Source organism: Artemia sp. Qi Xiang Cuo, chromosome 19 (assembly GCF_049724085.1).
Source record: "Artemia sp. Qi Xiang Cuo chromosome 19, ASM4972408v1, whole genome shotgun sequence".
Taxonomy (NCBI): Eukaryota; Metazoa; Arthropoda; class Branchiopoda; order Anostraca; family Artemiidae; genus Artemia; species Artemia sp. Qi Xiang Cuo.
In genome coordinates this window covers 55412959-55425189 of record NC_142812.1, presented here as the reverse complement: position 1 = coordinate 55425189, position 12231 = coordinate 55412959, and the positions used below count along the sequence as shown (strand labels likewise).

General features: G+C 35.5%; 1 protein-coding gene across 1 annotated transcript in view; it reads left to right on the top strand.

The window, feature by feature from the left end:
* Pdzd8 (PDZ domain containing 8) overlaps positions 1 to 12231 on the top strand; it is a 245494-nt gene that overhangs the window by 93823 nt on the left and 139440 nt on the right. Inside the window, exons 7-8 of the mRNA XM_089105143.1 lie at positions 5867 to 5988; positions 6379 to 6514. Of these exons, the coding sequence (XP_088961269.1) occupies positions 5867 to 5988; positions 6379 to 6514 (258 nt within the window). The remainder of the gene's footprint in view (positions 1 to 5866; positions 5989 to 6378; positions 6515 to 12231) is intronic.

The following is a 12231-nucleotide window of genomic DNA, read 5'->3' as shown; positions in this document are numbered from 1 at the left end:
ACTGAGATTTTAAAGTTCAGCATGAGCTATACCAACACTAATGATCAATAATAGCCCTCTTCATTAAAAAGAGGCTGTTGTACAAATATTCATTGATAGGAAGACATTTCAAATATAACAAATTACAGTGAATAAATCTCAAAAGACAGATAACTGCTGACCACTTTCAATTGGTTTATTATAAAACCTTGCAAACGTTTTGGCATTTGTCCAGCCTACATATTTTATGATTTGATCTCACACCAATTCCTCTTTGCTTTAAGGTGGGACATTGAGGCAGACCGTGTGCTATGAGCACCATAAACACTGATATCTATACCTGCAAGAAATACAACTCTTTTATCCATCTAGAAATAGATGACTTGGACGCAGCAGTATGAGGCTTACGATATGTAAGAAAAGTGTCGTTTCTATTCGGATATGATGTCATTCTGAACATACTCAGCTAGGTGCGTCGCCGGACACAGGGACGACTCTTTGAAAAGGCCGAAATTTAACTACTGATTTGTGGTTGCCCGGCTTCGATGTTTGGTATTTGTTTAGCCTTGGGACACCTCATAAGGAGACATGTTACGATAAACAATTCTTACTTTAAAATATGTATAACGATCCTAGTCTCCAAAATATTAACCAAGTGAGAGAACCTTTATCATCAACTCTTCTCCCTCTAAAAAATCATCAAAAGAGAAAAAAGTTTCCAAATATCACCACGTTTTTAACAGCGTATGCTTCAATGTCTTAAGCTTTAAACCGCCGCTTTAAATTGCCACCTAATAATGTTCTTTTTATAGATAGCGTTCATGCCGGTCTTTTTAATATTTTTTTTTAAAGAGCAGTGGCGAAGGGCGAATAGCAGTGGCGAAGGACGAATAGCAGTGGCGTAAATACAAAATATTAATAGCAGTGGCGAAGGGCGATTAGCAGTGGCGAAGGGCGAATAGCAGTGACGTAAATACAAAATATTAATAGCAGTGGTTAGGTTAGGTTTGGGCTTTTTTAATGAGCAGTGGCGAAAATTTCATTTTGATTCACAATTTCTATAATTTCAATTTACCACTTCTTTTTCTTTAAAAATGTTTTTTGACACACATGCTAAACACGTGCTATACGCTATCTATAAAACAACTTATTTGGTGGCAGTTTACAGCGGCAATTTCAAAAGACTTAAGCAAACTTAGTGGTACTTTTAGCAGGGTTTTGGAAACATTTTCTTTTAAGCTTGAAAAAGATGCATTGGACGCAGCAGTATGAGGCTTACGATATGTAAGAAAAAGTGCTTCGTTTCTGTTCAGATATGATGTCATTCTAATATACCAAGCTAGGTGCAGCACCGGACACAGGGACGATTCTTGAAAAGGCCAATATTCAACTACTGATTTGTGGTTGCCCGGTTTCGATGTTTTTAACAACACATTGATTTGAAAATAAAAACTTCCATCGTCATATGTACCATATTACTAAGTGATAAACTGGTCAAAAACTGAACTCTTTTAAATGCTGATCAAATCCATAAAACTGCTAATTTTTTTTTTAGTGTCTTTAATTGAAGATTTTCGATATCCCAAGCTGGCAGTCTAAAGAGATCGAATGCACATTTTACATCCCAAATACTTGAAATCTTGGGTAGACTAGGCCTTCTATTAAAGACACCTCTCATAAACTTCTTGGTGATGTGATTACTGCCTAACTGAAGGCTTGGTAGAATTGCCGATAAAGCACTCCTCGCAGTATTAATAGCACTGTATCCAACACCTGAGTGAAAAGGTTCCGTAAGAAATGTCAAAATCTCCGGTAGAGTTGCCTCCAAGGCCTGGATTGTGCTTCTTCCACAAAAGTCGATCCATTTTTCAATGTAAACTTTGTACTGGCGCTTAGTTGAATCCCGCCATCCATCCTTGATAATATTGACTGTGGAGGGAGAATATCCTTGGCGGTGAAGCCCTTGCCGGAGACGACACAAGCCGCTAGGCGTAACGTCTTCGACAATAGGGTGCAAGGTCGGCTTCTCTGGGAGAGACAAAGTAAAAATATCATTTGGTAGAAATATTGGACTTCCTATTAAAAGCTTTAATAGTAAGGGATACCATATTTGTGTGGTCCAGCTTGGAAAGATCAAAATACCAGTGGCCTGATCTGTTTCCACCTTCTGAAGGATACTCAGAAGTAAACTGAATGGGGGGAATGCATAAAAGAAATAATGCTTCCAATTCATTGCAAATGCATCTACGAAAAAATATTCTGGATCTGGTTTCCAAGAAACAAATGGTTTAATCTGAAAATTTAATCTAGTCGCAAACAAATCAATATCTATTGACTGACATACCAAGAAATTCAAAATAGTAAATGTTTCAGAATCAAATTTCCATTCCTTTTCATTATCAAATTTTCATGATGCTTTATTCGCAATATTAGCAACCTCGGGCACATGTTCTGCAGATATCCACCCTTTGCCCTGCAATACTACCTGCCAGACCTTATTTACGAAATAATTAAAAAATTTAGATTTTGATCCATTTTATTTATGTAAGCTACTGTGGTTATATTGTCAGAACGCAGCCGAACATGCATGCCTTTAATATCATGGGCAAAACATTTTAATCCCAGATAAACGGCCTTCGTTTCTAAGACCTTGATATCAAATCTCTTCTCTTCTGAGGACCATTCACCTGTGGCCGTTTTCATGGAATATTCATCCACGAGTGCCCAACCTAGTTTCGACGCATCACTACACAAATATTTTTCAATTGTTCTAGATTCAATTGCTTTAGAAGCATGATTGGCAATACCCAACCACAATTGTAGTTCCGAATTTACATCGGATGTTAAAATTATCCTAGCCGGAAAATGATCCTTCGCGTACCTTAATGCTTGAGTTTTCAACGATTCCGCTTTCCGGTAATATAAAGGCCCTCATTCTACTGCTGGAAATTTTGAAACGAGAGCGCCAAGAGTTTCGGCCAATTCTTGAATCGTAGTCAATTTTCGAATAAGAATTTTTGAAACCAAATGTATAACTTTTTTAATTTTTCTTTCCGGCAGGAAAATACGCATTGATCGCGAATCTACCAAAAAACCCAGAAATCCTATTTTCTGGCTTGGAATGAGAACTGACTTTCCCGGGGGGATCACAAACCCCAGCTCTGACAGTAGTTTCGCTGTTTCATAGACATTATTTTGACACTCTAAATATGACGTTCCCAGAAGGAGAGAATCGTCTAAACACGTAAACAAAAAATCTTTTCTTCGAAGCAGAGATAACAGGTTTCATAAGTTTCGTAAGTACCCATGGGGCAGATGATAGGCCATTCTGCATCGAAGTGAACGCATAACAAAGGTCAACTTTAAAACAAAGTCATATTTCATCATCAAAATCAACAGGGCATGAATAATAAAATTCGACTAGGTCAACAGAGGCCATATAACAACTTTTCGTTATTAAAAGAACCGCAGACTGAACACTTTCCATTTTAAAATAGTAATATTTAATGCTTTCATTTAAATTTTTAAGATTAAGAATAAACCGAGTAGACCCATCTTTCTTTGGGACTGTAAAAACGGGAGAAATACAACGTATTTCCTTTATTGTGAAGTCGGGTACTTTAACAATAACACCTTTATGCAATAAAATATCAACTCCTTTACATATAGCCTGTATTTCTTCAAACGTAATACTCTTGTTTTTTGTTTTCAAAGCTGTTAATGGTGTTTTCTCAAATTCAATCTTATAGCCTGAGACTAAAATATTCAAAATATTCAAATCACTGGTTATTGACTGCCATATTGAGACGAACTTACTAATTCTCCCCGCTTTACAATCATCAGCCAAATGTTGTGACTGCCTATTGAAATTAACAACAAAATCATAAAAATCAAGGGCGGGGTATGATAAATAGTACATACTAGCTATTTGCGATCCTTTTTCTGGAAATTCTGGAATTTTGGACCTCTCTTGACGGTCCTGGCCCTGCTTTCTGCGATAATTTGGACGGGGGGCCTCGGTCTGCCATCGGCGATAACGGTAGGCCCCCCTTGCACGTTTTTTGGTTTTCCAAAAGATTTTTTCAAATCCGCCACGGATTTAGCTTTAGACGTTGTTTTGGCAATATCTTTGCCAAAAAGATACTCCGTGACTTTGACTTCAGGGGCACATAAAGCTGATGCTACAGTGGGATCTGGGCTCAATTCGAATTTCATCGCATGACGTCTTTTTAAACTTAGAGCGTAATTGGTGAGGCCAAGCATGTGAACTGCATCTGTAAGGTTTTTGACAACCTTTTCTTTAATATGCTCATTTTCTAGCTCAAGAATCGCATCTAAAAAATTTGCTGCCTCTAAAACACAGAATGTTGAGTGAGCAATTGTCCGCTGCACTTGAAGTGCCTTAGCATCCCTCTGTTTAGCCTGTGATGAGAGAATAGCCCAAATTTCACTATTCACCTTTGGAGGTACAATTTTTTTCGGTATTTGCAGGCCTAGGGTGGTGCTCAAATAACTTTTTTAGCTTCACTATTTCCAAAGGCGCAGAAAAAGCTCTATTTCCAACTTTGGCAAGTTTCTTATGGATCTTGGGACCCTCTTTGGTACCAGAACGTTCTTCAGAAATCTTTTTGAATAGAGCGTCATTTGACATGTTTTCTTTTAATCTTTTACCTTTGTGCTTTTCCGGAGAAGCCTTCCGCTTTGTGTCATGGATTTTTGTGGGGCTCCGAGAGCAAGATTCTTCGTTCCTAGAACTAATTTCAGGGCTCCGAGAGCCATACCGAGCACGAGTTTGAAACTCTGGGCTCCGAGAGCCATTTGTTTCATCGCTATCACTCTCACTGGAGAGTATTCTGCGACGCGAATGAGCTTTATGTTGCATTCCATGCCTCTCACGATCAAAATCTTCATCAACTAAATTGTCCAATAATCCAATTACTATATCACTATCACTCATTATTTAATTTGGTCCGAATCAAAGCGAATGCTAACGTCAACTGGTGTTGCTTTGGTCAATCGAGGCGATTGCACGCGTCTGTCTCAGTTGAACTCGAAGGCGGAGCTAATGCGCTCCTTTTGGAGTAGAATCACGTTTTTTTCGTACCTTTAACTTTTGCCTCAGCTTGTCTTTTGTCATTATGAAAGACAAATCGCCGAACCTTTATTTGTTTTAATTGTTCAGGTGGTGGGACAAAAACTTTTTCATTTGCCTCGGCTTGTCTTTTGTCATTATGAAAGACATATCGCCTAACCTTTGTCTCTTTTAATTTTTCAGGTGGTGGGACACACACTTCTATTTCTTCCAATGATTTATCTAGTCCAGGTTTCTGGTTTTTAAAGGACTGGTAGGTATTGATGACCTTATGCAGGTCAAAATCCAAATCCGAATCATCATCGCTATCATCTTCAATTTGTTTGGTTCATTTAACTCGGCTTGTCTTTCGGCATTATGAAATACATATTGCTGAAGCTTTGTTTTTTTAACAAATATATAGTAGGCATTTATGACCTTATCCATGTCAAAATCCCAAACCCAATTATCATCGCTATCATTTTCAATTTTGACACATTTTGATTTCGCTGTCCAGATTGATCTTCATTGAAGCGCTCACATGTTCGGTGTCGTATGTCTTCTAACTACGTGTGTCTTTGCTCTTCATTTTCATTTATGACTTTCTCACATGCTCGGTGTCGCAAGCCTTCTAACCGCGTGTGTCTTGGCTCTTCATTTCATTTTTGGCACACCGCCGCTATGCTTCTTTTGACACGCTCTAAGTGTCGTTTTTGCATATCTACTAACCACCCGTGTTTTTGTTCTTCATTTTCATGTTTTACACATTTTTGGATTTTGATTACTTCAGACAATTTAACAATGCCTTTCCTTTAGATGCCCATATTGGTATTGTCGCAATTGACGATTCAGGTTGTCTATTTTCACATATTATCACCTTTGATAGTTCAGGTGTTGGTTCTAAAGAATCATCATTTATAGTACCTGCAACTGCAAATGTTTGTTTTTTGGGTCTTCAAACAGACATTATATTATATAAATAACTGATGCGTTGGAAACTCAACAATCTTATTTATGCTATGCACAAAATCACATAAGAAAATTCTTATACGATGTCAAAAGAAATGCTTATATATATATATATATATATATATATATATATATATATATATATATATATATATATATATATATATATATATATATATATATATATATATATATATATATATATATATATATATATATATATATATATATATATATATATATATATATTTTTTTTTTTTTTTTTTTTTTTTTTTTTTTTTTTTTTTTTTTTTTTTTTTTTTTTATATATATATATATATATATATATATATATATATATATATATATTTCTTTTCTAGGAGGGTGGATTTCCGCCTGTTGCCGAATCTGTTGATGACTTACCAAGCTTTGGCTCGCCAACAACAATCGAGAAGCCTGCAAGTGCTTCTGGTGTCGAGGAAGTTGATAAAACTTCAAACATCCCTATACAAACAGGTTACTAGTTTTTAATTTATAAAGTACTAAGGACAGTGAGAATGAAATCTGATTGTTTAAATTGGTTAGACGAAAACTTTCAAAATGATATTTATTTTTAAAAACTGGGGTTAATTGGGATTTCAATTTTTAATTAAAAGGCCTTCGTTTACAGTTATGCAGTTGTTGGTAGTGGAGGGTAAATAAAATAGATGATGATGAAAAGTCATCGAAAACTAAAACGTAGGGTATCAAAAAGCTTAAAAAGGTGTTGCTTTTCATTGATTGTGTTGATTTTCATTAAAGGGTTTACTTTTCGTTGAAGGTGCTGTTTTCTTTAGAAATCACATATTATTAATGTTGAACTTTCACGGGCAGTAAGTGTCGTAAAATTTAACTAATTAGTTTTGCTTATTTAGTTTCACAATTCAGTGGGCTGCTGCCCTCTGATGCTACCCTTGAAAATTCATAATTTTGAAACAGCGAACAGAAAACTCCATGAAAATTGCTCCTTACAGGTAATAAATAGACCTAAGTTGGGTTCAAGGGGCATAAAATGTTTCTGTTTTAATGTCTGTGCTACCTTAAGACATGGGTTTGAATAACTATGTCGGCTAACCTTCTAGGACTAAGCAAAAAGCAGGTCGTCCCTGAGTGGGTTGGGGGGATTTCGTTAGGAAACATTTAAGGGAAATGGTAGCATCTTGGGAGGGAGGCTTTGAATAGATTTGGTTGAAGGTTAAGTGTGCATAGCTGTGTTAGTACCAGGCGGCTTGATGCTGTGGTGGGCTGTTAGTAGCATTAATAGTAGTAATAACGCCTCTCGTGTAATAATATTTTCATAAATTTACCTTGAAACGATTTTCATATAATGCTGGTAAAGTCCAAAATTAGAAATAGTTGCACACTTTATTCAGATTACATTGCAGACTCCCCGCAGCAACAAGATGCAAGACGCCAACACAGCCATTTGAGTCCCTCTTCCACCCCAATCTATTCAAACATGGGCGCCAATATGGGGGGGGGGGTAGGGGGAACCGCCCCCCTCCTGGATGAATGATGCTGCCTTATTTTTAATTTTTGTTCTGAGATTTCTTTTATATAGCATTAAAAGTGCTAATTAGATGAGGTTTGCCCCCCCCCCTGGAATTCAGCTTATGGTTGCCCATGTATTTAAAGCTTCATTCTTTAACCCCTCCCCTGAAATTTCAGTGTTCCTTATATCCTTCCTTTGACCTTTTCTCACCCCTTTCAAGGATGACATGTTGTTCGTTTGGCCCGATTAATGGTCAAAAGGAACAACTTTTGATCTGTGAAACGTTTCCCAGTCGTCACAACCTTTTTTTCATTATAGCCTTAAAAAGTTGGATAGAACCACATTTTTTGTAAAGCTTGTTGTTTGAGATGTTGTTAGTCAAATAAGTGCCCATCTGTGGCAACTATCTGTAGGCAATTCTTCTAAAACAACTAAAAAATCTTCTTATATTTTTTGAAGTGGCTCCGTTTCAGAACCCAATGTCTTTAGCATGGCTTTCAATTATCTGATCTCGGTTCGCAGTCTTATTTTCCTGTTTTTCAAGCTTTTCCGACTGTGATTAACTCCCTGGGCCTTGAGTGTTCTATTTTTTACATTTTTACCCCATCCATAACATTTACTAGGAATACCTCCCAGGTAAGTAAAGCTATATTTCTTGATCAATATCACCATACCCGAAGTAACTTAAGGATCTTCATTTATTCCTTACTTACGTGACTTTGTCTTCTTGGTATCCATTTCTAAACATTTTCTTGCACACTGAAGCCTTAAAACCCTTAAAAATCAAGTATTTTATTAACATTTTTTATCAAGAACACTGAAACGCTAATCCTAAGTCTAAGAGATGTTTACCTTCCCATTTTATTACAACCTCTCTCTTAGTGTTTTCCGTGTTTCTTAGGGCATGCTCCATACTCCTAACCTCAATTCCTACCTTAACCTTACCAATATTGGTCTCGCATATAGCAGTAATCACTTTATTTTACTTATCTGCTATACAATACAAGATGGTGTCTTAACTAAAGCTCTTTTATCGGGTGAATCAAATGCCTGTTCCTAACCTTACATCCTCTGTGTTCCTAATCTCACTTCTTACCCTAACTTTACCAATATTTGTCTCGTATATAGCATTAATCGATTTAAAGTACTTACCTGGTATACAATACAAGATGGGGTCTTAAGCTCTTCTGTCGGATGAATCAAATGCTTGTTCATAATATTTATAAAACTGAGGAGTAATGATTTTGACATTTTTCTATTATTAATTCAAGAGTGAAAATTGGGTAGACACATTACGTTCTCTTCGTAAAACCATGCTACTCTTCTTTTAAAACTTTATATACAGCTCTTAGTATAATAAGTCCCATCATGCTTAATAATCTGCTTCCTACTGAAACTAAGCTAATACCTATATAATATTATATCCCCTCAATCACCTTTCTTTATGGGCGAATCTCCAGCATTTCTATTGGGGGACAAGAGGGGTCTATATCCGGATATTCAAGGGAAATGGGATATATAACATTTATTTTCTCCACATTACTGGGGGGGGCAACTGCCCCCTTGCCCCTCAACCCAATGACGCCCCTGACTTTCTTACAAAGGGGTAGAATTAAAGTTCGCATATATTCTCAAGGTACTTATATCAAGGACATTATATCAAAATCTTCAGTAATTTACCTCTAACTTCAAAAATGTTTTGGAACACACCCTTTGTGGTGGGGCATCAAATAAATCAGGATTTAAATTTACTCTAAATTAAAGTGTACAAATCTAAAAGTTTTGGAGGAATAGTCAGGACATTCTCATCAGGTTTACAGAGAGTACACCACTTCAACCATGTCTAAGGAAATATCAATACTGAGTACTTCAACCACAAAGTTATAAATGGTTCTTTTCTTTCTCAGAATCAGAACTCAGAACAGCTTGAAATAAGTTTGATCCTTTGTCTTCATTTTCCTGCTCCACAAAGCAGGAATAAAAGAAAACCCAGGAATAAACTGGAATAAAAATAAAATGATGAAATATAGCAGAAATTAACACTCCGCGATGTTAATTGATGTTATTTGCAAAGTATAATCATTTTTTTCTCATTGATTTTTTCGTTTATACATTAAACACCATCAAATAGTCCTACTAAAGTTAAATTTTAATTCCGGTATATTCTTTTGAAACTTCTATTCCAACCTCTTGACATAATGGTTTCTAAGTAGTGATAGTGTAAAAGGCGAGGGACGAGATTAGGGACGGGATTGCTAAAAGCGATCATTCCCTTTATATTATAGACCTAAGAAGTGATCAAACACGTTTTGGAACAAGGAGTGAGATTGTATAATGTAATCAGACTGGTTTAGATGATATGTGCTTTACCAAGTTCGTTTATCTATTACTATAACAATTTTTTTTTACTATAAAATAATGTTTCTACTAGCGATACAGGCAAGTCGGACATCTTTATGAGTCAAAACCTGTCAAAGAGTTTGATAACCATTACAGAACTGTGAATGATGAAAAGTTGTATCATTTACCAAAAAAATTACTCTATTTGCAAAAATGGGTATAGCATTTGCGAATTGAACTGTATGAACGATATTAATTGAATAATAGGGAAAAAACAACAGAGCTAGATAACATTTGCGAATTGGATCGTATGAAGGTGGTAAAAAAGGCTCAAACTGACTAGCAGTTAAGGTAACCCCGAGGGGGTTGTTAACTCATAGCTTATTTATTATAAATTTGGAATACCATCAATCTATGGAAATGGTTAACGATGATAAAATGGTCTTGTGAGTTAACCTACCTTTACTTCCCCTATGTGTTCTGTATAATGCACAAGTACAGTTTGAACAGTGTTGTCAATATAAAATATGGTCTAACGTTATAGTATACTAAAAAGTTGATACTAATAGAGATGTAGATGTCAAGAAAAAAATTTTAATAACGAAATTCAGAACAATCCATTGAAATCCCTGCAAATCGAGTAGTGAGGTGATTATAGGTTTCAAGCATCATGCCTCATAAGCACCAACGACCCTAACCACCAGGGACCTCAACCACCAAAGGTCCCATACCTCCAACCTCCAAGGGGCCCCTCACCCAAACTTTTTGGCCCCCCTCCCCTCATCCCCATTTTTTTTGATTTTTTTAAGTTTTTTTAAACTTTTTTTCAACTTTTTTTTTATATCTCTTAGAATGCAATGTAACATACTTAAAACAAAAAAAAATCACATTTAATATTTTCCAAATTCAAAATGAGAATGATATAGAAATTTTAGTCGTGACTTTTACTATTAGAAAAATATTGTTTGTAGTAGCACTTTTTTTTATTGGAATTTTTTTTTTTTTGACTTGGAAATTATTCAACTTTTTTTTACGTATCTTAAAATGACATGAAATATGCTTATGGCTCTAGCAATTGCACTCTATGCTTGCCCAGAGACGCGGTGCGGCTTTCCCACTGGTACTCTATGGCCGGTTATCGACACTACCTAGTTTATTGCATGTATTAAATCAGTATTTTTTTACGCAGTGGAACGTTAAACACATAACTAGTATCTATAAAAAATGAGGATGAAACATGTTGAGAAAATGTGTTCATTTGAGAGTGCAATTGAAGAACTCAGTACTAGCAAGGGAAAATAGTTAAACTATAAATTAAGTGCATGTGATAACACTATCGGAATCGTATTCGTGCATTTTCAAGATAGTAAGGAAACCAATTTATTTTGAGTACCAAAACATTCCATTGTATAAATGGTGGATATGCAAGATTGAGATCTCCAGAGATTATTGCACTCAAAGAGAATGCCAACATAAAAATAATCGTTGATGATAAAGGACAACTCCTTGCTAGTGCTTCCGGTACCATGCTACCTGTCGATAGAAACTATCGTCATCTTTTAGGTATTAGTAATCAAATGAAATCAGAGACAAAACGAAAGGTGTTCTATTCTACTAATATTATAAACCATATCTTGTTTGCGTGCCAGAACTGTTACCTTTGTAAAAATAATTTTGTAATAGATAGTGAAATTGACGGAAAAATAAAAAGGGCATTGGTACAAAATATCAATATGGAATACAAAGATGAATCGATGAAAAACAAAGTGCCAGCAAACATTATACCATTGATCAAACAGTCAATGAAACAAATAATACCAAAGACGAAACGCATATTGAATTTTTCGGTGACACACCAGTAAAAATTGTGTATGACTCAAAATGGAATAATGATTATTCTACTGATTACGAGCTAAGAGGAGAAGACAATACCTACAATATCACGAGAGAACATGGTGAATTCTTTTATGGAACAGATTCAAAATGTCCGAAGTTGATCATTGATATTAATAATGTATCATAATTTATTTTTGTATTAATATTCTACATGGCATTGTTTCATTAAAAATATGTTATGCATCACATTGTTATGTGTTCATTTTTTTTAGAGTATGCTAGCATATCAAACGTTTAGAATGTCTCTTAAAACATCGGAGATGTAAGAAAAGGAATTTGCATACATCTATTGTCAGACACATGCGATAACATTGACAAAATCTAGGTATCAGAGTGAATAAATTCTTTCTATCAACATCTTTGTTAGAAACATCGGATAAAATTGACTAAATCTAAGTATCAGATTGAATAAATTCTTTATCAACATCCTTTCTCGGATACATTGGATAGCATTGTCAAAATCTAT